Source organism: Macadamia integrifolia, unplaced genomic scaffold (assembly GCF_013358625.1).
Source record: "Macadamia integrifolia cultivar HAES 741 unplaced genomic scaffold, SCU_Mint_v3 scaffold1350, whole genome shotgun sequence".
NCBI lineage: Eukaryota > Viridiplantae > Streptophyta > Magnoliopsida > Proteales > Proteaceae > Macadamia > Macadamia integrifolia.
Window position 1 is genome coordinate 2,516 of NW_024868173.1, and position 27,663 is coordinate 30,178.

Below are 27,663 nucleotides of genomic sequence, written 5' to 3' on the forward strand. Positions count from 1 at the left end.
TATTTATGGTTTGAAACAAGCATCTAGGCAGTGGTATCTTAAGTTCGATGAAGTTATCACTTCTTGTGGTTTCAAAGAAAATCTTGTGGACCAGTGTGTTTATCTGAAGATCAGTGGGAGTAAGTTCATTTTCCTTGTGCTTTATGTTGATGATATTCTTCTTGCCAGCAATAATGTTGATCTTTTGCATGAGACAAAACGATTATTATCAAATCACTTTGATATGAAGGATCTTGGTGAGGCCTCTTATGTTTTGGGCATTGAGATTCATCGTGATAGGTCTTGTGGCGTTCTTGGTTTGTCTCAGAAAGGTTACATTAAGAGGATATTAAAAAGGTTTAATATGTTAGCATGTTCCCCTAGTAAGGCTCCAGTTGTAAAAGGGGACAAATTTGGCAAGTCTCAATGTCCACAGACAGAATTGGAGTGCAATCAGATGAAGAACATACCTTATGCATCTGCTGTTGGTAGTTTGATGTATGCTCAAGTTTGTACACGGCCAGACATTGCCTATGTTGTTAGTGTACTTGGGAGATATTTAAGCAACCATGGTGAAGCGCATTGGGTAGCTGCTAAGAAAGTCATGAGATATTTACAGGGCACTAAGGATTTTATGCTTACTTATAGAAGAACCGATTCTCTTGATGTAGTTGGTTACACTGACGCAGATTTTGCTGGATGCCTAGATGACCTTAAGTCTACTTCTGGATATGTTTTTGTGATGGCAGGTGGGGCTATATCTTGGAAGAGTGTCAAGCAGACACTCACTGCATCTTCTACTATGCAAGCTGAGTATGTGGCGTGTTATGAAGCCACTATTCAAGCTTTATGGTTGAGGAGTTTTATCTCAGGGCTACAGATTGTTGACTCTATATCTAAACCATTGAGGATGTTCTGTGACAACTCCGCTGCGGTATGTTTCTCTCATAACAGTAAAAGTACTTCAGGCTCTAAACACATTGACATTAAGTATTTTTTGGTCAGAGAGAAAGTTCAAGAGTCACATATTACAATGGAGCAGATTGCTATAGAAAACATGATTGCAGATCCTCTTACTAAGGGTTTGACTCCAAAAGTTTTTCAAGAGCATGTCACTAATATCGGACTTGTTAGTTCTTTTGATGCATTTTATTAGTGGGAGTTTTGCTCAATATGTTTGCATTTAACTTTCAGTTTTATTGCATTATTATTGTTCTCAAGAATATATATATATATATATATGTATTTTTTTATGGCCATTTGTTTATGTGTATACACTTATCTATTTGCCTCCTACAGAAAAATTGAGGTTATATGTGGTGTATTTACCTCATTCGGTATCTGAGGTTCCAGTCAATACACATACATCTAGTCACTAGTAAAGCCTCGTTTGATTGAGGTCTAGTGCTAGTGTTGTGGGACATTCGGATCCAGTCCCAATGAGCTTCTTTGATTGAAGCTTAAGCGTTTGGGAGACGCTTATAGTTAATGAGACATTCGGTATCTGTCTCATAAGGCTCATTTGGTTTTCGAGCCAGGACCAATTTGAAAATAGACATGATGATCACTATTGCATGTTATTTCCATACCACACTTTCATACTGTTCAGCCCAAGTCGATGATGTTATGAGCACTTTGACGTGTGTGGTCTCATATCGCTTTAGATGTGATGATCAATACGGTTGGGTGTTTTGTAATTCTCATTCAGACCAAGGCATTTGGTTTAAGGTGCACTCCATTCGACACTGTTTTGTTTGTGGCCACATTCAGTTTATCTAAACCGGAAAGTCGTTTTAAATAAATTTTAAAATCTAAAACTTGTGACATATGCTTCCCAAGTGGGAGATTGTAAGATTTCCTATTAGGTGGGCTAGCATAGTCAAAGATTTGTTTCCAAAACCGGTTTAGTGGTGTTGACTAAAGATGGAGTAAGCAGAAAGAATCCAATATTATTGGTAAGTGATCTCTATGGAGATATTAGATTCTATATGCACACCTTAATGGTATGAAATATTTATTTCTATGTGTGGACCTAAGGTATTGTTTCCTTAATGGGGAGGAAACCCTAATTTTATTGTAGGGTTGGTCCCTACCCTCACCCCTATATATAGTTATCACTGACCCATTAAGTGAAGCTAACAATCAAAAAGCATAAGGGAAAGAGGGTAGACCAGACCAACATTGATCGTGTTATACAAGGAGCATACAAGAAGACATTGAGGAGTTCTTATTCTTCAACCATGGATTCAGGTATGCCTAAAACATATATTTTATAGTGTTTGTCGTGCATGCTTATCGATCTTCATGAATCGTTCCATATATGTTTTCTATCAAGAATGTCTCGACTTGCATTTTCCAAGCAATTCTGGCAAACCTCGCGGCTGTCATCGCCTCTACTGAGTGCAAGCCTATAGACTTGGTCTGTGTCTCTACCCACTGAAGTGTTACAGAAACCCCCTGCGAGAGAGGTGTTTGAAGAAAGACTTGAGAGTAGGAGCTTAAGGTTAGATTCAAATGTGCTATTTGATTCATATTTGGCTGGATTTGTGCAATAGTGAAGAAGAGGATTTGATGAGAAGGAGACATTAAAGGTCATCATTAGTAGGCTTGAAAGCAATAACAAGAGAAGTGAAGGTGCATCTTTGGCAACCTTGAAACTATGAAGAGACATGGTCTAAGAGAGCACAATTGTAAGACTGAAACTTGAGAGAGAATAAAGTTGAAACTTGAAAGAGGTTATAAAACAGAAGTGAAGCATCAGCAGCAGCTAATATTTGGGTTTTTCTTGAACTGCGAGTTGCTGCTACCTTCTCTGATTTTTCCTACTGTGGCCAAAGGCAGAAGAACACTAGGTAATTTCCTTGCTTTTGCATTATAAAACATATAGTAATGATTTGAATAGATGATTTATCAATAAGGAAACAATATTTGCAGTTGATTGCATAGAGGCTTTAAAAAAAAATGACAGTTATGACAGTTGGACTTGTTCTGTTTTCTGTTGCTTTGTCATGAACAGCTCTCAAGGTTTGAGGAGTCGCAATTGGATAGGGAATGTTCCTATGATCTGATCCACACAGATAAAATCCACCACAGAGAAAGGTCAGTCCCATTTTCATATGAAAACCTGATCCGCTCTCTTGCATAGAGTGACTGCCCCATTCGAATTGAATTGGAATCAGGTGGCATCCAATCCCGATTCGAATAAATTTCCAAATCAATGGTTAATCATGTTTGATCTTTTAGTCAATGATATAATAAAAAAGCAATGAGACTTAAATGTAGCAAGATCCCTCTTGGCATATGTAAGGCTTTTAGTTAAACAAAGAAGGATCGAGTTTTCCTAAGGCTTCCGCTCATCACGGTGCTTTAGATGGATGTAAGGGATATCGAGTGGGCATTCAAGAAAAATACTAAAACATTATAGGAGTTTGTCAACCTTATAATGGTGGGGGTACCACATTCTACAGGGTGAGGAAGAACTTTCTCCGACAAAGAATGTCATTTAAGTGTTCTATTTACGTGATGACCGGTCCATGCACATCTTGTGCATATTTTTTTTATAAGGTTATCTTGTACGCATTGAACATAAAATTAAGCCGCTACTTATGACAATTCTACAGTGGAAAGAATGAGACAACAAGAAATGAAATCCTGGGATCAATCTCATCCCAGATTCCATACTCTTGAACCTTGTGAGCTCTAAGTAGCTTAAGACACTTGTAGCAAGAGAAATGTGCAATTGAATCATCGAATTTGGTAACTAATATTTTTTAGGGTGATTTACAGCAGCATTCTCTGGTATTTGCCTATATTACATTATCCCTCTAAAATATTCTTTTATTACATTTAAACTCATCCAAACTAATACCGTGAGACAAGTGTTAGTTTTTGAAATAGAAAGACAATTTTACACTCCTCCACCTCCTCTTCTTCTTCTTCCTAGGATATGATCAGTGTCACCGATGCTACGAGCCACACGAGCCCATCCATCTCCACGGATCAAGACCAATTTGAGAAGCAAACCAAATTGGAGGATTTGATGGGTTTGAATACCTATACGAGTATAGATGAAGAAGTAACAGATTCAGGAGGGATGGATCTAGTTCTTTTCATCGATGATAAAGATCAGCAGCCATCGGTGTCGGGATTAAAGGCGACGGGAGCCGAGGAGGGTGGAGGAAAAGGATGGGAGGACATGTTAGCTGAAACTGCCAATGACATTTTAGTAACACCGTCATCGTCTTCACAAGAGGGTTTCGCCTAGCTATGGCATGTCCACCAGTCCAGTTATAGCCCATTCCTCCAGGACACGAGTGGGATCACTGAAACATCCACCACCACCATCGGACTCGTCGTCGGCGACGTTGATTTCTTTTCTCTGTGGTTTCAGACTTTCAATTTCCGCTGATTAGTAACTTGAAACCTAGAAGCAGTGTAATGACTAGTTCCGTTGATCTGTGGAGTCTCTGCTCCTTGGGAACAACTCATCAATTGAGAAAATTGGCAAGGGGGAAAAATGTATTGGGGATTCTTTACCATAGAATCATATGAATAACCCCATTGATGTTAGAATACAAGAATCATAAACCAATCATAAAAGTTTAACCATGGGTGTAGTCCCTAAACTAAGAACACAAAAACATATAGATTTACCACATACATAATAATCAATGGGAGTAGAAGAATACATATGTGTAAGTTTAGAAGTCTCATAAGTATTGATCACGTAACTCTCTCCCATGTGCTTGAAGATTAGTCCTATGAAGATTGTAACAAAGAACTACACAATAGAGTCCCAGCTGCTAAGATCTTCTGCAGCCTTTCACCCTTGGAATACTCTCATATGCACTATTCTTGTGGGGGAGTCCGTGCTTCCAAAACCATGAAGGTGTTAAAGTGACGGCTGCAGGGACCTGTAGCTTCTATTTATAATCGAATCTCTAAAATTCTAATTCATTCCCACAATGGATTGGGCTTGGAGTTTTCTAATCAGAGTGGGTCTATTTAATTCTTGGGCCCAATAGATCAATCGGTATTAGTTAAGCCCACATAAAAATCCTAACAATCTCCCACTTGGGCTATACTAATACTGATGTCTTTCCATTGATAACTAACCAAATAATCCCAAGACTGAACACCACTCAAACAAACTTTGATTCAATCAATAATCTCTATTGTTGAACAATAGTAGAAAATATACCTCAATATACTGCATATAACTATCTAATGTTACAAACAATAGAAAAATATCAATCCAAATTGCCTGAAAACATATATATATATATATATAAAGGATTGATATCATACCTGTGATCACATGAAATATACATTTCCTTATAGGTCCTTTCCTGATCTAAAGATCAGCCTACCTTGAAACCTCACAGATAGTAAACTTTGATATTAATCAACACTTAGGCAAACCGCCCTTCTCTTGAATTAATATCTTACTTTGGCATACCGCCATAGCTAACCGCCATTTTCATAGATTTAGGTTAAATATCCCTATAAATCATAAACTTTGGCAAACTGTCTGTGGTTAATCACTACTACCATGGATTTATGTTAAATACCACTATAAATCACAAACTTTGGTAAACCGCATGTGGTAAACCACCACTTCTTTGGACTTAGGCTAAATACAGTCATAAATTACAGACTTTGGCTAAATACTGTCATATATCACAAATTCTGATGAAATATCGTCAATTACCTTGACATATTCAATTACTTTGGCTAAGCACTACCAATAAACTTTAGCAGGCACAACCTTTAAACTTTGGCTTTTGCCACCATAATATCTTTGGTTGAATGAGATCATAAAACTCCCACTAACCAAGCATATCAAAAATCTCAATAACACCAATGTCTGAAAACATGACTCTTGAGTACTTTGTCGATAAACTTGGATGACATCACTTTTGGGCAAATGTCACATTTACCTTGGGAAACACATAATTGAACTGAATGTACCACTTTGGTGGGCTTTACTCATTCCTATCATGTTTTTCACATTAGAGATGAATATATGTACAGAAGTATATGCTTTAATATGTTTCTTACACAACCAGGGACAACACAATCAAATGAAGCATAAATGTACATAAATAATTTAAAGAACGAAATTTAAGATAAAATCAATTCAAAATTACTCCAAAGTCATTATAAATTTAATAGGGCAACAAAATTGTTCATATTTTCCTTTAGTTATGCTTTGATCAGCAACAACACCTGTTTGGGTTCCGTAAGAGCTAAAACCAAATCAAGTAACCATAAAAATCTCAGGTATAAAACATACACACCAAATAACCGGGCTAGAAATTTTAATATGTACATCTAGCAGATAAACTAAGTAATAAATGTACATCTAGCAAATAAAACACACAAGAGTCACAGTCGTAACTACTTTCCTATCCTTTGGGATAAGAATGCACTAGTCCTCTTATAAATCCAAATTTACTGTGAAAATACAATTATTTTTATCACATATGGGCTTAGAAACCTCTAAGTTATAGTACTTTCTATACATGTATTTTCTTTAACTTGTGTGACATCATCTTTGGGCAAATGTCACCAACTTTGCTGCGCTTGAAAAAACTATGAAAGAATAGGATGTGCCACTTTGGTGGATTCCACCCAATCCTTTCATAGCTTCTTAGAAATATACTGTGCAACATAAAATGTGTAGAAGCACACAGCCAGTTTAATTCTAACATATTTATCCATCATAGGGTATTTCAAACAAAACATACAAGTACAAAATGACATGAATATGAATTTACTATATGTTTCAGTCATAAATAATTTTTCAATATCATGATAATAATAAATCAATATAAAACTCAAAATAGTTCTTTTGCATGAAAAATAATATAGTACACTGAATTTATTCTCCCACACACCCAGTTTAATTCTAACATATTTATCCATCATAGGGTATTTCAAACAAAACATACAAGTACAAAATGACATGAATATGAATTTACTATATGTTTCAGTCATAAATAATTTTTCAATATCATGATAATAATAAATCAATATAAAACTCAAAATAGTTCTTTTGCATGAAAAATAATATAGTACACTGAATTTATTCTCCCACTAGCAACCTAGTATACTGACTTTCTACTAGTAACAGTATACCAAATTTATCCTCCTACTGGTCGAGCCACATAAAATAGCTTAAGATCTATACTTCTATCCTCTCACTTGGTTCGACCAGTCATAAATTAATCCATTTATTGAAGAACACAATTCGTTAAATGTGACATATATATAAACTTGTTCACATAAGCCCAAAAATAAAAGAAAACCAAACATTTATCAATTAATGTTCATAAATAGGTTTTCAAAGAACAATGGCAGTGTTTGAGAGCTTGGTATTTGATTGATCAAAATCGATATTAATCCAACGCAATCAATCCGAATTGATCCAATCAGAATACAAAAATAACACATTAAATAGACCTATAACCTATGGTCATAGTCATGAAACCCTCATGATCAATTGCCTAATACCTTTTAGGGCAAAAATCTTTGTTTTAAATTCATAATACCAAACTATTGATTTGGTTTCTTAATATAGAAAACTATGTCTCTGAGGCATATGTAGACCTCCATATTCTCAAGCCACTTTTAAAGACATTCAGTTTAATAGCTCAACTCAAGAAAGAATAAGCCATTCAATATTTAATTAATGTATGTAACATCAATAAAATTAAAACCAATATTGCATCGCTAACCATTAAACATAACCAAAGTGTCAACCGAACTACATTCTCAACCTTTGGGTCTGGAATGCATTGGTCCACTCAAAAACTACAATGACTGTGGGAGATCTTCAACTTTGAAAATTACTACCACTTTTGGATGAATAGCAACTTCTAGGTTAAGATCTGCCTAGAGTACACTTGCATTTATGCTTATTTTTTATAATGTCGCCTTTAGGTAAGCATTACCTAATTCCTGCCAAAAAATTTCTATGTCTTTGAAAATAAGACAAAACCTTTGAATTGCAAACCTATTACAGTAATCTTAGATTTTACCACTTTGGTGGATTCCATCAATTCCTCTGTAATAGTTTGCAATTACATTTGGCAGCTTAAATTTGTGGGTCATTTAAACATGAACTAAATATAAATTTACATGTAAAAGAACAAGCATATAACTATTAACAAAATAAACATTTCAATGCTCAATTATCAATTACTTCAAGAATGTCAACCGAACTACATTCTCAACATTTGGGTTTGGAATGCATGGTCCACTCAAGTTTTCGCTATTACTACGAGACTTCTTCTAACTTTCAAAAAAATACCGCCATCTTTGGATGGACAACATCTTCTAGGTCAAGAAATCTCTATTCTGTTTTTCACTTGCTTTAACTTTAACTTCTCTTTGATAATGTCACCTTTGGGTGAACATTAGCAACCTTGCTACCAACCATTATTCTGTATTTTCAAACAAAGAAGATCATTGATTTATATTCTATTACAATAAGGTTGAACTTTACCAATTTGGTGGATTTCATCCAATCTTACTGTAATAGTCTACAAATTCATTCCGGCAGCTAAAAGTGGGATTGTTTAAGCATGAATAAAAAAATATTCATAAACAAATGCAACTATCATTACCAAAAATATACAAGTTCATATTCTGATATGCAAGTAATGTATGAGTTAATTTTCTTTTATTTTTTCCAATTAATAGAAAAATTATGAAGAATCATAAAACAACCATACTTGTAATTTATACAAAACATACTATAAAAGTTGATCAAAACTAGGTTCATAATATATCAAAACGAAGAGCACAAAAAACTAAACTCAACGCAAAAAAATCAGGGTGAAAAATTCTTCACCGTTTACCAATACGAGTCATTTGAAGTTGTAGAAAAAATAGATCAAAGTCAATCTAGTTTGATAGAACCAATCGGTTCAGCCAAGTGGTCTAATCCGGTTCAGACATATTGGTTCCGAGTCAAAATCAGGGTCTTCGGGTCAGCTATCTGGATCAAAACTCTGGTCTTCGGGTCGAATGGTTAATGACCCGATCAACCTTTGACCGAGTCAAATAGGGTTAGTCATGGGTTGACCCACTACACCTTTGGGTTAACTCAGAAACCCTACCAATTTAACCCGATGATGACTCCCCGCCATAGTTTTTTTTTTTAATAAAAAAAATTTTTCTCTCTCCTCCGGTAATCAATTTTTGGCAGTGCATCTGGAGGTTTCAGGTGACCTGTGGCATGGCCGTGACCATCTTCTTGTCCTCTACAACTTTCGTAAAGAAATTTTTTTGATCCGGGACCTTTAAATGATAGTAAAATTACGATCTTCATGATTTGGGACCTAAATCCTATACAAAATTAATTTTTTTTCTTTGATTTTTCTTGATTCTAACATAATAAGGGTTGGCTCTGATACCAATTGTTAGAGATTCTTTACCATAGAATCATATGATAATCCCATTGATGTTAGAATACAATAATCATAAATCAATCATAAAAGATTAACCATGGATAATCCCTAAATCAAGAACACACAAACATATAGATTTACCTCATACATGATAACCAATGGGAGTAGAAGAATACATGTGTGTAAGTTTAGAAGTCCCATAAGTATTGATCACGTAACTCTCTCTCTCATGTGCTTGAATATTAGTCCCATGAAGATTGTAACAAAGAATTACACAATGGAGTCCCAGCCGCTAAGATCTTCTGCAGCCTTTTACCCTTGGAATACTCTCACATGCACTATTATTGTGAGGGAGTCCGTACTTCCAAAACCATGAAGGTGTTAAAGTAACGGCTGTAGGGATCTTTAGCTTCTATTTATAATAGAATCCTTAAATCCCTAATTCATTCCCACAATAGATTGGGCTAAGAGTTTCCTAATCAGAGTGGGTCTATTATTGCTTGGGCCTAATGGATCAATCGGTATCAGTTAAGCCCACATAAAAATCCTAACAAAATGAAATTCTAAAAGGTTACTAAATTCTAGATGATCAATTGCACAAAGTATAAAAACATTGAAACAATAAAATTCAAAAACGAAAAAATATTGAATCAAAATAAAGGAAAAAACTTCAACTGCACATTTCTAAAGAAACCCTTACGGTGTCAGAAGAAGATGAAGAAGAAGGATAATTCTGTCTTTTTTATATTCTAAAATTAACACCTCTCTTACAGTGTTAGATTTTTGGATTTAAATGTAATAAATGAATTTTTAGGATGTAATATAGGCAAATGCCAGAGGAGGTTGATGTAAACACCCTATTTTTTAATGGTAGGGCAAGAATATACTTATATAATAAGGTATTTTTAAAATGTTTTCTATTTTTTTATGATTGAGCTTCAGAAATTCAGCCAAAGTCATTTGTTTTGCTAAGATTTTCTTAGTTAAAAAAAAAAAAAAAAAAAAAAACACCCCAGTTTTCCTAAGGCCAATGTTAATGGAATCACGTTCAACGTGGCACTTTAGATGACTTGGGGGGGATCAAGAAGGTATTGGGAAATAATAAAATTCTATTGGGGTTTGTGGACCTTAGGATGGTGGGTGAATCGTCATCTACAAGTGAAGGAAAATATTCGTAAATAAAATTATGTGACGATCAGTGAAAGCTTATCTTATATACATTGAATATAAAATTAAGCCATTGCTTTGACAATTCTATGTTGGAAAGAATGAGGCAATTTTCCTCCTCTTTTTTTTTTTTTTTTCCAATGCAAGAAGATAAAATATTATTAGATGATAGATTTAAGCTTTACACCGTCTCTTTCAAACAAAAAATTAGACTTTTGAAACAAGGACCTGTAAGCTAATACTACCACAAATCACACTACGGCGCTCATGGGTTTATCACAGTAACCACCATACCAAAATGACTAGAGATATCCAAAGTCTGGAGAGAATTCCAGGGCCACACATTGTTGACAGTTTCAGTGAGCAATTGCTGAAATTTTTCCCAAGTCACCTATTTGACTGCCAACGAAGAAAGCGTTACAAGCTCTTTTCTTTACGTCCTTCTGTGTTTACAAAAAATACAAATCCAATCTTCCTGAATTCCCTCTTACGAACTTTTAACAGTCGTTCGAAGACAGCCCACAAACTCAATCTACAAAATACAAGACTCCACCCGGTCATATCGGATTGAAATCGCCTGTAATTCCGATCTCATACAATTCCGTGCAATACCACCTTCAGGTGGTGACACGTGTATTGATACCAATACAATGGTCCAGATCTGGTACAACTAATAAAACATTAAATCAGTGAAGAGACATTTAAATCAGATCTGTACCATTGCATTGGTATCAATACACGTGTCACCCCCTGAAGGTGGTATTTCACGGAATTGTACGAGATCGGAATTACAGATGATTTTTTTCCAGTCATATCACATTCTTAGAAAGTTGTCCTACACAGCTTCTCTACCCTAGCTCTACCAGCCAACCACTAACATTCTTACAACCGCATCGCCAGATTTAATAAATAAAACTTGTCATTGTTTGAATTAAAACTGAAATCTCAAGCCGAATAGGAAGAAAATCCCACTGCCATGCATTGATCTTTGGTTAGGGAAGTAAGTCAACCAGCAACGACTAAGAATCCATCCAAGTTTCTTCTATTTGGCATCCCACTCGAGCTGCTGCTGCTGCTGCTTTGAGTCCCTATGAAGGCCTCTTGCCTCTTGCCTCTGCTTTAGCTTTGCTCCCAGCCATACTATAGTCCATCCCGATAAAAATAAACTGACCTTGACATGAAATACATGAGGCCCATCCAGCTTCATTAGTTTTGGAATAAAAAAAAAATTGTCAGATCTATTCGTTATGGCTATTGCAAAGAACACAAAAGTTTTTATATCACGCATTTGTTGGTGTAAGATGTCTTATATTCTATCGCAGTTTAATCCGGAGAATACTGGTGCTGACCCTCCGACAAAACGGCGGTCTCGCTATTAGGGTTTTGTACTTTCCAGTATTAGGTTTGTTGCTATATATTTGTAGCGAGAGTTACTTTCTCTGTAAGCAATTCTGAGAAGTGTGAGGATAAGCGATGTAACCCTATTTTCTATTGATAATGAAGCAGAATCTCATATCACCAATGATGTAAGCAATCTTGCCGAACCTCATAAACCTATGTGCATTATTTATTCTTGTTTTATTATTACCTTCTACATTGCTTTTAGGGTTGCGTTTTTACACTATTTTTCTGGAAAAAAAAAATATAATTGAAATACCATTATGCAATACTTTTCAGAAAAACATTTTAAATTTGAGATGAATCTTAAGCATCTGTAACAATTCCTACCATTTTAAAAGTATCCTTTTGTAGAGTTGAACGTAGAATTCAAAAGTCGCATATCACCTCTTTGTTTAAAAATGAAACTGGCATCGATTTTTGTAGTCAACCTTCTTGTTTTGGGGATAGGACAAATCCACTGGCCATATGTGATTATCCTGGGTTTGGCAAATTCAAAATAGTGGAAACAATAGCCAAAGATAAACAACTAGTGACCAAACTTAATTTCCAACTATCTCCAGCCATTAAATTAAATCACTGACCCTAGAAATCGTGGTGGGACTATTAAGTCCTTTTTTACCCTTTTATTCACGAATTATTACATTTATCTGAGTGATCCACAAGCGATCAAATTCTCTCTTTTGCCTATCCCTACCCTGATGAGTCAAAATCGAAGCTCTCATTTGTGTTGAGTAGTTGTTTTGAGTAAATCTTGAATGAGTCCCCGAAAGGTAAATGCAAATAAATGAATTTTTAGGAATACAAAAACAAGGCAATGAAATTTTCAAGATGTGGTGGTTTCATTCCCTGCCTTTCATTGTCATTGCTGCCCTTTCAACAGGTTTGGAGATCTAACTTTTCTTTCTTTAAACAAATTTTCATTTGGTGGAGGTGTACAAAAAGGCCCTAAATACATGGCCTTTTTGCCATTGTTTCCCTCTTTTAGTCAATGAAATAGTAGAAAATCAATAAAAACTTAACTCTTCTAGCAACGTCTTATTTCTTCTTTTTTATTCCATTTTTAGGGTTTCAACTAATTCTGAGCAGATTCCGATTATCATTAGGATCAAGCTCATCCCCAATTCCATACTCTTGAACCTTGAGAGATCTAGGTAGCAAGATAAAATGTAGCAGGAGAAATGTAGAACTGAATCATTGACTTTGGTAAATAATATTTTTTCTATTGATGGGATAAAAGTTTATGCGAATATAATATATTAATTTTAAAAGTTTTCAATTTTTTATGATTGAGCTGCGAAAATTCGATGCAATTGCAACCAAGTCATTTGTTTGGCTAAGACTTTCTTAGTTAGCTTAAATTAATAAAGTCAAGTTTTCTATTAATGCTATGACTAGTAAATGCATATCTTGTACATTTTGAAAATAAAATTAATCATTTACTTAAAAATTCTATTGAAGGAAAAATAAGACAAGAACCAAGTTTTCCTTTAACCATAGTCGTCGAATAGACTGATAAAAAAAAATGGTATTTCAAACCTTGAACAATAGAGATGGGAATTAATGATAACATTCATTACTCGAGAAGTCCAAAACATAGCATCATTCAACAATAGATTTTTCTTTTCTTTTCTTTTCCATGTACCGACCATGGTATCGCTCTCTCTTAAATTTCCTTTCACCAGCAAACAAACAACTCCTACCTTTCCAAAGGGACCTGTTTGGCTGGCTAGAAATTTTCAAGTTTTCTGTAATGAACCAAGATCTTCTTGTTAAGAAAACATGGGAGTTAATCACCCCCTACCTCCTCCCTTTGGGTGAAAAGGAATACCTGTCCCAGTGGATTCAGTTTTCTGCTGTTATTGACTTATTGTTCTCGAGTTTTCATGGAGGAAAATTTGAATCATTTTTCCAGTAATGGCCTTGTAGATCCAAAATCTGAAATTCTTTTTAAGCTTCTGTTGGCTATTGTTGTACACTCAAGCTAGACAGCTAGTCACTTATGATTCACCTTAGATTTTGGATTTCTGCCGTTAAATCTCCATTTTACAAGGTCAGGAAGAAGCTTATGTGCTTGAGACAGATTAAGAGCATCCCTACCCCATGAGACTGGTTTGGTCCGTAAAAACTCATGGTCACAGCAAGCAATTCGCTTGCAGCATTGAATTTCACAGCTTCAAGCTTGTTTTGATAGTGCAAGAGCCAGTGTACCAATTCAGAAAATCATTCTAGGATTTGGATGCTTCCCCTTTCACTTGAACGTGGGAGACAGGGCCACTCATTCGTCTTGTGTCTGAGAGGATTAGATGAAGATGTTTTTTGCCAAATGAACATATCTTGCAACACTGAAAATTTAGATTCTTAGTTCTGAACAAACAGCTCCAAATTCAGAGCAAGAAATGGACTGAAAATTTTACTCTGGTGACAGATCTTGAACTGTACAAACTAACATCTTCTCTGTTTCTTTATAGTTGGACTGGAACATCTGAAGCTTGTAATCAAAATCGAATACAGAAGATTGCTAACGCAATCATATATGGGCAATGCATAGGATCTATGGCACTTTAACCCTAAAACCTTCTCTTTTCTATTACATCCAAATGCTTAGTGAAATTATTTGTTTAGCTAAGAAGACAAAGATTCTTGGCATCAATATTGCAAACCTCCACTGTTGGTAAGTAGAGCCAGAGATCAGTCCACCCTGACTCTCACCGAGGTGTGACATTAGAAACAGTAGCTGCATTTACAGAACAAATGACTGTGGAAGATTGATCAGTTTGGACCACAACTCTTCCCATAGCAAATGCAGGTTCTGTAGGCTGAGGAAGATCTCTAGGATCACTTTCTAGCATAACAATGACATCAGACATGGTGGGTCTATCATCTGCTTCTCTTTGAACACACAAAAGCCCAATATGGATGCATCTTAATACTTCCTCTGTTCTTGAGCATGAGCTGATCAACGATGGGTCTACAGAATCCAAGGCTTTGCCTTCATCCCATAGTCTCCATACCTGTAATTAACATCTAACAGCTTATAAAATTTCACTTCCAATTCTGTAGTTTTAAATAAAAAATAATTAACTAAAAGTCTTACATATGCCAAGAGGGTTTGGCCATGCTCCTTAAGGAAGCTGTTGTTTCTCTTGCCACTTACTATCTCAAGCAAGATTACACCAAAGCTGAAAACATCAGACTTGACTGAAAATATCCCTTCCATTGCATATTCTGGAGACATATATCCACTGTTTGAGATGGAAATTATTGAAACGAGTTATTAATTAGGAGATGAGCCTGCTAAAGCATATGATTCTCTCCCATTTTCTTGTACTGAATTGAAAAACCAAACTTAAGTGAATGGTTCAGAGTAAAAAGGATAAGACTTACTAGGTCCCCACAACTCGTTTAGTATTAGCGGTGTTTTGATCTTCGACAAAGATCCTTGCCATGCCAAAGTCTGAAATCTTTGCAGTCATCTCTTCATCCAACAGAACATTACTAGGTTTCAGATCTCTGTGAATGATCTTGAGTCGTGAGTCCTCGTGGAGATAAAGAAGTCCACGGGCAATTCCATCGATAATGTTAAGTCGTGTTCTGCAATCGAGTTGCAAGCGCTTGTTGGGATCTAAATCATAGAGCAATGGAAGTAGCATGCAGCAGGTCATATTCAGATATAGGATTTTCCTTTTGTGGTTGTGGGTGTGGGGGTGGGGGTGAGGAAAGTGCATAAGCAAACATAACATGGCAAATAATTTCTACAGGAAAATAACTAGAAATCTTTAGAAAAAAAAAAAAAAAGATGGAAGGGAAAGGAAGAAATTACCAAAGACAAAAACATCAAGGCTGATGTTGGGCATGAAGTCATAGATGAGCAGCTTTTCCTCTCCTTCTACAGCACAACCTATGAGCCTCACGAGGTTCCGGTGTTGAAGCTTTGCAATTAGTACAACTTCATTCTTGAACTCCTCTAAACCTTGCCATGACCTCCTTGAAAGCCTTTTCACAGCTACTTCCTTTCCATCTTGTAATGTGCCCTGGGAGTTTCCTCAAAACCGCTTGTTTGTTAGAATAAATATTAAGGCTTAAGGAACCACAAGAAATTAACCAATCCAATATCCGAATGGAGGGTTTTCTGTACCTTGTAAACAGTTCCAAACCCACCACGTCCAATCTTGTTGGTATCTGAGAAGTTGTCTGTGGCAACTTTTATAGTATCAAAATCAATCAAGGGCAACTCTGATGAATCGATCTGATTCCGTTGTGGAACAGTTCGGTCAGAGATTTGTTTCCTATTCGTCTCTTGCATGTTAATAAATAGTGTGTTTTCGCTTTTTTCCTCATCTGCAAGAAAGATGTGAACTTTAATTGCAGATATTTTGGAATGATCCTCTTCTGCAGTGTAAACAACTTACCTCGTCTTCCCTTCCTTCTGCGGAAGCAGTAGGCACATGACCCAGCAAGAACTAGTACTACAGTTACTGCAATGCTAGTAATAATTATAATGTGACTTCTGCTCCTTCCTTCAGATACTGAAAAACAGAAAAGATAAAACATGAATAAGGGCTATTTCTTGAAGTAAACAGGCATTTAGATATCTAATTCTAAGTATTTACCCTTTACAGTTGAAAGTTGAAACATTAAATCACAACTTGTATCAAGAACCATTCCTCCTACACGCATAGAGCAACATCCTTCAAGGTCTCCCATGGCATTTCGAAGGCAATTTTCACAGTCACCAGAAGATATATCGCCAGTACACTGAGCCTGGCCAACAAGTATCTTGCCTTTTCCTGGGACTCTAGCTTCTCTAGAGGCAAACAAACGATCAGAAGAATTAGAGGAAACCTGGCTAGTAAGTTGGGTTAGCAAATTACTCAGAATCGGGGAGAACTGATCTGGGTTCGAGACGTTTGGTTGATGATCATTCCAGTTAGGATACTTTCCAGCATATACCATTACAGAAAAGAACTTCTGGTACGAATATCGCAATTGGCAATCTTCATACCAGATAGTCGCCTCTTCCTTCTGCGGGCACACAGAAAGAATGTCCCTACTTGCATTCTTCATACAATTCTGGCAAACCTCGAGGGTTACATTGCCTCTACATAGCGCAAGCCCATGGACTTGGTTCGTGTCACTGCCCACTGAAGTGTTACAGAAACCCCCTGCAAGAGAGCTGTTTGAAGAAAGACTTGCGAGAAGGATCTTAAGGTTAGAACCAAATGTGCTGTTGGATTCATATTCGGCTGGATTTGGGCAATAGAAAAGAAGAGGATCTGCTGAGCAGAAGCCATTAAAGGTAATCATTAGTAGGCACGGAAGCAGTAAGAACCGAACTGAAGGTGCATCTTTGGCAACCCTGAAACTATGAAGAGACATGGTCTAAGAGAGAGACCAATTGTAAGGCTGGAACTTCTTTGGTCACTTCTTATGGGTTCCTTGGGAATGATTCTGATCTAGTCCATGGCCTATTATAAGTAGAATGAATAAACTTGAAACTCCAAAGAGAATATAAAACAGAGATGGGGCATCATCAGCAGCCAATGTTTTTGGCTTCTTTCTGAAGCTACAAGCTGCTGGTATCTTCTCTGTTTTTCCCTTGTGTGTCCTACAAAGTCAGAAGAATTGGTATAAAAATGATGAACTGCACTGCACTGCACTGAACTGGTGTAGTGAGTTTCTAGACGGCAGAGAGCACCTTCGGTGTGTGCCCGGGTGTTCTCAGTCATCCAATACTCAGTGCACCAATGCAATTACTGCAGAGGATATGGAATTGAAGAATTGAGAGGATAAAGATTTGACAGTTATAACAGTTGGACTTGGTCTTTTTTCTGTTGATTTGTCAAGAATTGCTCTCAAGAGTTGAGGAATAGCAATTGGATTGGTTCATCAAAAAAGAAATAAAAAAAGCAATTGGATTGGGTGATTTCAATCGAATTGAAATCTGATTTGAATCAAACCGGAATCAGCAACAACTAATCCGTATTCGAGTTGATTTTTACAATTTGTTTTGTAATCGGTTGTAAGTTATGTTTGATTTTCATTTTCTGTCATTTTTTATTTTACAAGTTCTATAAAACCTTTACTTCTTCTTCTTTATTCAATTTCTAGGGTTTCAACTAATTCAAAGCTGATCCGGATTCAATTGGAATCGATGGGATCAATTTCAGCCCACAATCCATACTCGTAACCCTTGAGAGGTCTAGGAATCACGGGAAACATGCATGTAGCAAGAGAAATGTAGAATTGAATTATTGACTCTGATAAATAATATTATTTACTGATGGATAAAACCTATATAAATATAATATAATAATTTTAAATGTTTTTCATTTTTAATTGAAATTTAATTTTTAATGATTGTGGTACATAAATTCCATAAAATTGTCGACCAAGTCATTTGTTTTGCTAAGACTTTCTTAATTATGTGATGTCATGTATATGCATATCTTGTACATTTTGAAGATAAGGCATTTGATTGAGACAGTTCTATTGAGGGAAGAATAAGAGGAGAATAGAGTAAAAATTGAATATTTTAATTACATGATCTAACCTTCTGATTAAACTGACAAAATGTATTCCCCTTCAACATAAGATGGCGGGAGTTAATGATTAAATTTATTTTTCTGAGTCTAATCATAACATCAAATAACCCTAGGGGGTAGTGCAGTTGGTGAGCAACGAACTTGATATGAATCGTAAATTCGGACGTCCTAAGTTCGACTCCCATTAGGCATACCTTGGGACACTCACACAGAGGTGTTTAGTGCTCTTCACTGTTTTCAATGAAAGTTGAATGATTCTCATTTAATCTCAGTATAATTCGATCTATGCGATTATAGAATCAGTATGAGCCCGCAGGACTAATCAAACCAAAGACTTGAATACTGATCGTTAAAGAAAAAAAAAAAAATTACAATGTCAAATCACCATGGTTAAAAAAAAATTGTCTTTACACCTTATTTACACCTTAGGTGATAGAAAACTTTCAACAAAAGATAAAGAAAATTCAAAGATTCAATGGATAGCCAAAGTCAAAGTGTGTCACATGTCACATGCCACATGTCACGTCACAATTTTCTTAAGTTTCCTTTTCATGAACCATCATGGTGTCATTCTCTCTTACATTTCCTTTCAGAACCAAACAAACAAAAATTCCACCTTTTCAAAAGTAACTATTTGACCGCCAAAATTTTAAAGTTTTTCAAGCTTCTAATAAGAACTAAATTACTTACACATCTTACTTCATTTGGTAATTGGTATGCAACTATAAATTCTATGTCAATAATGTATTTCAAGGAATCAACCCAAAATGCACCATTAGTCTTTCATCCATCATCTTAAACATTTGGGACTACTATTGTACATTACAAATTTCTCAACCTCAACCGTTTGGAATCGCATAGTGGACTTTTTGAAATTAATATTTTGTTTGGTATGATTTCTGAGAATGCAGTGTTGACCTAGAATGCATTTCAATTGTGAATAACAACCAAAGTATAATTCTAATTATCCTTAAATTATCTTCTCAAGAGCAGGTTTCGAGCATCTATTACCACACCAATAGTATCTAAATTTACCATATGGCAATTCAGTTAGATCTCAAACTCTGCAGCCATGTCATCCTTCAGTCATTTGTAAAGTTTCTGCTCAATATATTTTAAAATGTGACAAAGAATGTGTTTATAAGTAAGTTGATATTGTGACATGCTTAAAAAAAAAAATCTGAAAATACAAAAGAAAATCCCAACACATTTAAGGAGTCAACAATTGGGATAGACCATTAAATTTAAGATATACCAACATAAAAGAAACGCTTGCTATCCAATTGTCATGCAACCAAGGAAGCCCTTCACATGATAGAGCCTTTAGTGAAAGAAACTTTATTCTACTACTTTGAAATAAAAATTAAACTAATATGCGTAGTTTCTTAGAATATGAACTATACTTTGAATATCTAATTTTGAATTTGAGTTTGAAGGTGAATTCCATGAAACAACCTCTTTGCAAAGTAGAGGGTGAGGTTGAGTGCATATGATTCTCCCCAGACCCCATAGTGACGGGGAGCCTCATGCGCTGGGCACACTCCCCTTTTCTCTTTCTTTTTCTTTTTTTTTTTTTTGTTTGAACTTGAATTCCCAAAATGTGATGGCAATCATAAATTGACTACTCTAATAGATATCTTATATAAAAGATATTCTGTCAAATTCAAGGAAAAGTATCCTTACTTTCTTCTTTCTTTCTTTCTTTTTTTCTTTTTTTTTAACTTTAACATCCTACTTAGAAAAAGAAAATGGTCAAGAGCTATATGAAGAACTTGTAAATTATCACTTCTATAATGAGCTTTATTAATTTATATTATCGATTTTACCCCTACGGTAAACTTATATATTGACTCACTATTAAAGAAAGAAAAAAATGTGAAATACATATTTGGCAAGGGACTAGTGAATTGTTTAAAAAATCAAAATCGAACCAATAATAATGGGTAATAAAAAACCCGTTACACCAACCAATAAAGACCAAACCAAACAGAATCAAAACTGAATTTCTACATAACAATTTAGTTTTGTTTAACCCATAGCCAGCCTGAAACCAAACTGCTATGGTATGTGCAGCTAACAGAAATTATGTGTAGTAGACATTTTTTATGGAATGATGTAGCATGGTAGAAGAAAGTGGCTAATGCCTTTTTTTTTTATTACATCAATGTATCTTAGTGGTTGTTTACCAAAAAAACAAAAGTATCTTAGGGGTTTTCTACCAAAAAAAAAATTGTATCGGGGTCAAATGAAGGAAATAGGATTATGAGAAAGAGTCCTTAAGAGAGTGAATTCAAATTGAAGAATATTCAAAGAATGGTGACTTTCCTAAAGAGAATACAAAAAGAGGGGTATAGATGAAGAACCTGAAGATGTCACTACTATCCACAAGCCTATTTCCCAAAGCTAACCTATCAACTCAACATTCATAAATCTAAATAAATTAAATAAATATAAAATATACAGTAAGTCAAATAACAAGATCTGTAATAGAGTAATCTTTCCCTCTGATTTCAATTTTCAATTTTAAGTAACAAGTTTTCTTTTACTCATGGTGAAGAGAGAATCTCTTAATCCATTTTTCAATCGAACTACAAAAGGTCTTTCAGTCCTCCATAAATAATGGCATGAATTAATAATGATATTAATCTAGAAATTAATCCAATCATAGTGTCAAATCACCTTTAATGACTTGAATTTTTTTTTTTTTCCCATCGGATAACCCAAAAATTTTCTCCTTCAATTGAAAACTTGAATGAATTGTAATTATAGGACTAACCCTATAGCAATAACCATTATGACTACATCTTTCAGTTCAAGTATTTTTGCTTGAGAGTAAAGGTCATTCCTAGTACTACGTTTGTAACAGCTCACACCTCATGGCTTGTGTAAGGCTGGAAGCTCACAAATCTCAGTTCCAAATTTAATGGATGATCTTCTACCAACTCAAAATTTAATGGATGATCATCTACCAACTCAAATAGATTAATAACTTTACTAGGACTATAGAAAGCGCATTTCCATATTATGAAAGCAAACAGGCTGATCTGTATGGCCCACCAAGTACTAGGCTTTAGCCATTTTATTTTTAAATGTCAAATTTTTTTGCCTTTACACCTAAATTTTACACTAATTTTCTCATGTGTTGGAATTTATCCCAGCTGAAATTTAACTCATGAATATATTGGTAAAAAAAAAAAAAGTCATGAATAAGAGAAGCACCATATCCCTAAGGCCCTACTAACCTTTTTCCAGTGTTATCTATTGTAATCAGAGGTGATATCTTCTCTTGATTTTTAATGGATGGTAGATCTCATTCAGTGGATGCAGGCAATTTTGTCGAACCTCGTAAATCTCTTGCCTCTAATGTATGTGTATTTTTCTCTTTTTTGTTCTTGTTGATCTTATACATACCATTTTTGCGTGTTATTGTGGAAGGGACTAGAAAGCAATAATAGGATTAACGGCATTGTCTCCACGGTTCATCTCTCTAATTCAGTCTTTTTCCTTTGGCAATATTTGGTTGCAAGAGATATTTAAGGGGAAGAAAAGTGAAATTTTAATACTTGAAAAAGAAACTTTTATAATCATTACTCCATGTGATCTGATCCCATATAATCGTATAAATTACTTAATATTTTTAACCATATTTAGTAATGATATGTTTTACATGTAATTTGTATTTTAATATTATAACAAAGGGTTTTGAATGTAAAGTAAAATGAAATTTAATAACAAAACATAGAATGATTTGATGTTAATGATATGGTCACATCAGGTAATGATTGCAATTATTTCTTTTTTAAGTATGAAAATCTCACTTTACTTTTCTTCAATTCCCCTTGCAACCAAACGAAATCCAATCCTATCATTTCATAACAATCTTACTTGTAATATTCTTCATTTTCCATTTTGGAAATGGAAGATAATTTTAGATTTAAAAAATAACGAGGGAGAAGAGGTGGAAGTTGTATTTTCTTGGAGAATCATAAACAAGCAATTTGTAAATTATAATGCTTCATAATTGACAATTGATGACATTTAGGGCAAGCCCATGTTTGAATTAATTTAATGTCTAGGACAGAGCAGACTTGTATCCTAAGCGAAGCCCTCTGGTTCAATGCCTCAAAGACCACATTTTTACAGAAACTGGGCTTGTCAAAAATCTCCAAAGACCATCGATCTCTCCAGTCTGAATCCATCTTTTGAAATGTAAAGGTTAATTAAGTTCATGTTGATCAGCTTCCCTCAATGTATTCAATTCAACCTTCAAGGGAAGTTGCTAATTCTGAGGCAATTCTATGGATGCATAATTATTTGTTCTTGCTCTCCACATTCTCTGATGCCTATGTTCATCACAGTGCGATTGGAAGAATTCAAGATATCACAACAATGGCGTCTTGGAGCCTGCAACTGAATACAACAAAGTTTCATATTATATCTGCGACACTAAAAACAACAATTGCATCACATTGACTCAAAATGCCAATACGTACCTGTCTGATTTCAAGATCCATCTTTTGTGAAAACACATTTATATGTTCCAGTCTCAACATCCATGGAGCCTTCCTCTTTAAGCATTCTTCAGAAATCACTCTCCTATAACTACTCTTTACCCTCTTTCCATCAAGAGAGATGGTTTCCAGAAAGAAAATGGTGGGTCTGTTACATGGATCAATGGGAACCTCCCTGGTGGTAAACTTATACAGGGTAGAGTACATTGTCGGTTTTTTCTTCCATGGCTTAAATGTCCTCTCCACAGGAAGAAGGTCAGGAAGATGCCTATGGGTTTCAATTACCTGAACAGCATATCCCCATGAGATAGAAATGGTCCATGAATACCAACGATCATAGCAAACAGTTCTCTGCAGAACTCTTTCAGGATCGAACTTTATGGCCTCAAACAAGTGTTGTATAGCTTGGAGACGAGTCATGTTGGGGAAGATTGGATCTAGGGCATCAAAGTGGTGGAGAGATACCAACGGTGTTAATGGATGAGCTGCTAGCAATCCAAAGGGATCCCCTCTTATGTCAACCTTGAAAGAAAAAAAAAAAAACTCATCAACCTCATCTCCAACTTCAAAACAAATCAGATTTTGTAAAATCATAAAATGAATCAGTACCTGATGAAACCCTGGTTCATGGGTTAATCCAACTCCAAGCTCAGTCAAGCAAGAGAAAATCCTACCATCACTTCCATACAGATGTGGGTACCTAACCAAACATGAATCCATAGTGTTTGCTAAAATTCTTGCAAGAGGATAGCTAATCGCAAAACCTCCACCACCAAATGCCATACCAAACAAATTCTCGTAACTCTGCTCGAAGCTCTCAGAACTGCTCCCAATATAAAACCACTGATTATGGTCGTACTTAGACAATGTCTTCACCAAATTATCAGCAACAAACACTGTATCGTCGTCCCCGAAGACGAACCATCGGACATTGGAGTGATTGAGGGCAACAGTCTCCAACACAGCCCGAGCCCCACGGATTGCTGATCGATACCCATACTTGCAGGTGTAACGGAATCGAGAAGTATCCTCAGAGATGCATATAGGAGGAAGAAGCTCGTCATTAGAATCAGCTTTCTCTGAAGGAATTGCGTCAAGGAATACACAGCCTCGCATTTGATTTGGTTTCCACCAGAGGCGTACGTAGTCTTTGCGTTGAGGCCAGGATTTGGCAGATGAAGAAATGCCGAAGACGAAATGGTCGAGAGAGGTTGGCGTTGAGATGGGAGGTGATGTAGTAAAAGTATTACCGAGGATAGAAAGGGAGGCAACGAAGAAGAATACAGAGAGAGAACAGGAGACCAAAAGGAGAAGCTTTAAGCGGTGAGAAGGAAATGTGGCTTTGGAGTTTTGAGGCCAAAACGACATTTTTGATTTCATTGGAGAAAACCCAACTACCCAAATACTAAAGTGCTAATCAGAACTGAACAAGAACGCGAAGGAAGAAACTGTTCACAAGGGCTTTCCAGAGCAACCCAGAAGAAGAAGAGGAGCTAGAAGCCTGAAATGGCGGATCAACCTGCACTCACGGCGGATTCTCCCAGACTCTCCAATCGATAAAGAAAGTAGAAACCCCGTAACGCCTACGAGTCCTTCGTTGACTACCTGCTTAACTTGTGGATTGAGCAAAGTGGAACCATGGAAATGGATCTGTAACAAAAGATTTCAACCCCTCAATTTCAGCCAAGTGGGGACTGGGGAAGGTCCATGAAACAGAACATGGTCTTCTTTAGCCAATCTACTACAGCTTAAATGGAGAAAAGCTGAAACAAACCTTAAATGGCATTTTACCTGACTTCTAGACCATTTTGGCTGCCCCTGTTGCAATTAAGATTGGTGTGCTGTGTTTGTGCTTTCCTGCCAGAAAAAGGCTCCCTCCTCGTGGGCTTTCTAAGAAGAAAGTTGGCAGTACTCAGGAGTCAGGACTCAGGAGTCAGGAGTCAGGAGTCATGAGTCACGACTCAGGGGTGAGTTGTGAGTGGCAGTGTCCCCGGCATATACTCCATCTGTTGATCCTCCCTGTCTCACCACAAAAGATTTTTATGTGATTCGTCTCCCATGTGGAAACGGTTAATCATCCCAACACATCTCACACCATCCATGGGGTGTGAGAGAATGTGAATTTGAAATAAAAACCATTTGAAATGAAATCAAATTGTTTACATCGTAATCATGAAATTAGTTAATAAATGATTCGGTTTTGAATTTAAAATTAAAATCATTTAATAAATGGTTTGGCTTTAGTATTAAAATTTTAAACTTTGAAGTGATTAACATATATATAGTAAGTTTAAGATTCAATGGTAAGTTTACATACTTTTTTTTTTTTGGTAAGATGATAAGTTTACATACAATGCTAACAATGGAGTGGTTGTTTTTTTGGCCTATCTAAGAAGGCTAAATACTAATATCATACTCGATACAGATGATTCTGCCACCTTGAGAAAAAGATTTTCTATCCCTTTTCTGACATACCCAATTTGGTTTGTACTGGTGCAACTAATCTTTTGAACTCAACTTCAGGATGGGCATATGGAAGCGGTGGAAGCGAAAAGTGTTCTAGCAGGATTGATGACGGCTACCACTACAGAATGGAATACAAATAAAGTTTGGATCTCAAACTGGGATTTACTTCATCTTATTCCACATCCTACTAAGGAAGCATGGCTACTCCTACATTTCGCAACCTTCCATAAGATCAAAGAATTATCAAGTACCATAACGTTTCACCACAAAAAAAGCGGAAAGTCATCTAGCTATGGACTTTATATTTTTAATCTAGCTTGTAAAACTGCCACTAGTAATAGGGGTAATGGACAACATCAATATGGTGTAAACATTGTAGATATTTAATACTAATTTTTTAACCAAAGAGGTAGCGCTCTTGGTCATAGTTGTCATGGTGTTGCCTAGGCGTCGCCTAGGTAGCGATTTGGCGTCTTGGCAGAAAAAATAGGTCATGGCAATCCTACGATTTGCGTCTCTCACAGTTGGCGGTTGCCATTGGATGCTAGGCGTCGACATGGCGACACCATGGACGCCATGGCATGATTTATTCCCTAGGCGGTCGACTTTACGTGTTTTTTTTTTTTTTTTACTAACAATATTTTGTTTATTATATGGCAGCGTAAAATTAAAACACCCGACGCCCAAAGAGACCAAAACCCTCGAATCCAATAGCCACCGCCTGCAACTTCTTCTTCTTCTCCTTCTCCAGCAGCAAGAGCGACCAAAATCCTCGAAGCCAACAGCCACCACCTGCAACTTCTTCTTCTTCTCCTTCTCCGGCAGCAAGAGCGACGTCTTCTCCTTCTCCAGTAGCAACAACGACGTCTTCTCTTCTCCTTCTCCGGCAGCAACAGCGATGTCTTCTCCTTCTCCTTCTCTGGCAGCAACAGCGACATCTTCTCCTTCTCCTTCTCCGGCAGCAACAGCGACGTCTTCTCCTTCTCCGACAGCAATAACGACAACAACCACAATACCACATCGCCTACGACATCTTCTATGACATCTTCTCCTCTAACAGCAAGAGCGACAACCAGGTAAGGGCCCCACCTGCGAGTAACTTCGATCTTTCTCCTCCTTCTTCTGATCTTTTTTTCTGCTCCAGTTCTTTTCTTTTATGCAGCTTGCCTTCTATCCTCTGCTTCGGTTGGTTATTCTCTGCAACCTCTGCCCTCTGGTTCTTTGAGTTTCTCTTTGATTTTTTCAGTTTCAATACCTTCTATTATTTGTTTTTTGGTGGATTGAAAGAAATGCATGAATTATCATATGGGTTTAGATGGATTCATGTCCTTTTTTTTGTTCTTTGTTGTTTTAGCCTTTTCGATGTTTATAATATGTTTTCCTCTTTAGTTGTATATCTAGTTATCTACTATCTAGAGCTTAATCTGAAGGTGGAAAATCATATATTTTAGATTGCTGGAAAAAAAAAATATAAGAACTTGACAATGGTCTTGGTTGTGTTAAGTGAAATGATTAAGTTGGATTTGTAAGTGTTTGATTGTTTTTTTTTTTTTTTATCATGTTAATGTTATTGGTTAACACTTAACATACTTTGTTACTCTGTTTTGTAACTTGTAAGATAATAGGACTATAGGAGTTCATAATGGATGGTACTGTTGGTGGTAGTAGTGGGGGTGATAATATAAGCACGGCTGCATATGACCCATCCAAAGACCCAACCAGGAAGGTCAAATCAAATGACCCTGGGTGGAAGTATGGGTATTGGCCTGACCTTTCAGACAAGAAAATTGTTAAATGCACTCTTTGTGGAAAAAACCTCAAGTGTGAAATTAAAAGATTAAAGCAACATTTGGTGGGTGGATATGGAGATGTTGTTAAGTGTACCAAGACAACTGTAGCGATTGCTACAGAGATGAATGCAACTCTTATGCACAATAAGAAGAAAATGATACAAGACATTTTGGATGATGATGATGTTGATGTTGATGTTAATGCTGGTGTTGGTGCTAGTGCTGATGTGGATGTTGATATAGAAGTTGAAGGTCAAAGACAGTCTGGTAGGACTTCTTCTTCTACAACCTCTAGACTTATTCCTAGCTCTGGGACAGCTGCTAAGAAAAAGAAAGTAGTCATTCAACTACAAATAAGGGGCCCCATGGATGCTCATTTTAGACGGACTCC

General features: G+C 36.1%; 2 protein-coding genes across 4 annotated transcripts; both read right to left on the reverse strand.

Moving 5' to 3' along the window:
- Nucleotides 1–14,401: 14,401 nt before the first annotated feature.
- Nucleotides 14,402–17,813, reverse strand: LOC122063548 (putative receptor-like protein kinase At4g00960). The gene is made up of 7 exons (XM_042627249.1): nt 16,574–17,813; nt 16,373–16,489; nt 16,099–16,301; nt 15,784–15,994; nt 15,348–15,585; nt 15,058–15,205; nt 14,402–14,974 (listed from the first exon to the last, which is right to left on the reverse strand). The coding sequence occupies exons 1-7, from the start codon at nt 17,337–17,339 to the stop codon at nt 14,669–14,671; spliced, it is 1,989 nt and encodes a 662-aa protein (XP_042483183.1). The 5' UTR covers nt 17,340–17,813; the 3' UTR covers nt 14,402–14,668.
- A 4,689-nt stretch (nt 17,814–22,502) lies between these two features.
- LOC122063543 lies at nt 22,503–25,027 on the reverse strand. 3 transcript variants are annotated; one of them, XM_042627243.1, is made up of 4 exons: nt 24,808–25,019; nt 23,626–24,666; nt 22,999–23,538; nt 22,503–22,915 (listed from the first exon to the last, which is right to left on the reverse strand). In XM_042627243.1, exons 2-4 carry the CDS (start codon nt 24,394–24,396, stop codon nt 22,802–22,804), a joined length of 1,425 nt encoding a protein of 474 aa, XP_042483177.1. In that variant the 5' UTR covers nt 24,397–24,666; nt 24,808–25,019; the 3' UTR covers nt 22,503–22,801. The 3 variants fall into 3 exon arrangements, with proteins under 3 accessions (XP_042483177.1, XP_042483178.1, XP_042483176.1); XM_042627244.1 differs by having other exon boundaries at nt 22,503–22,909; nt 23,626–25,027; XM_042627242.1 differs by having other exon boundaries at nt 23,626–25,019.
- Between the last annotated feature and the right edge of the window lie 2,636 nt (nt 25,028–27,663).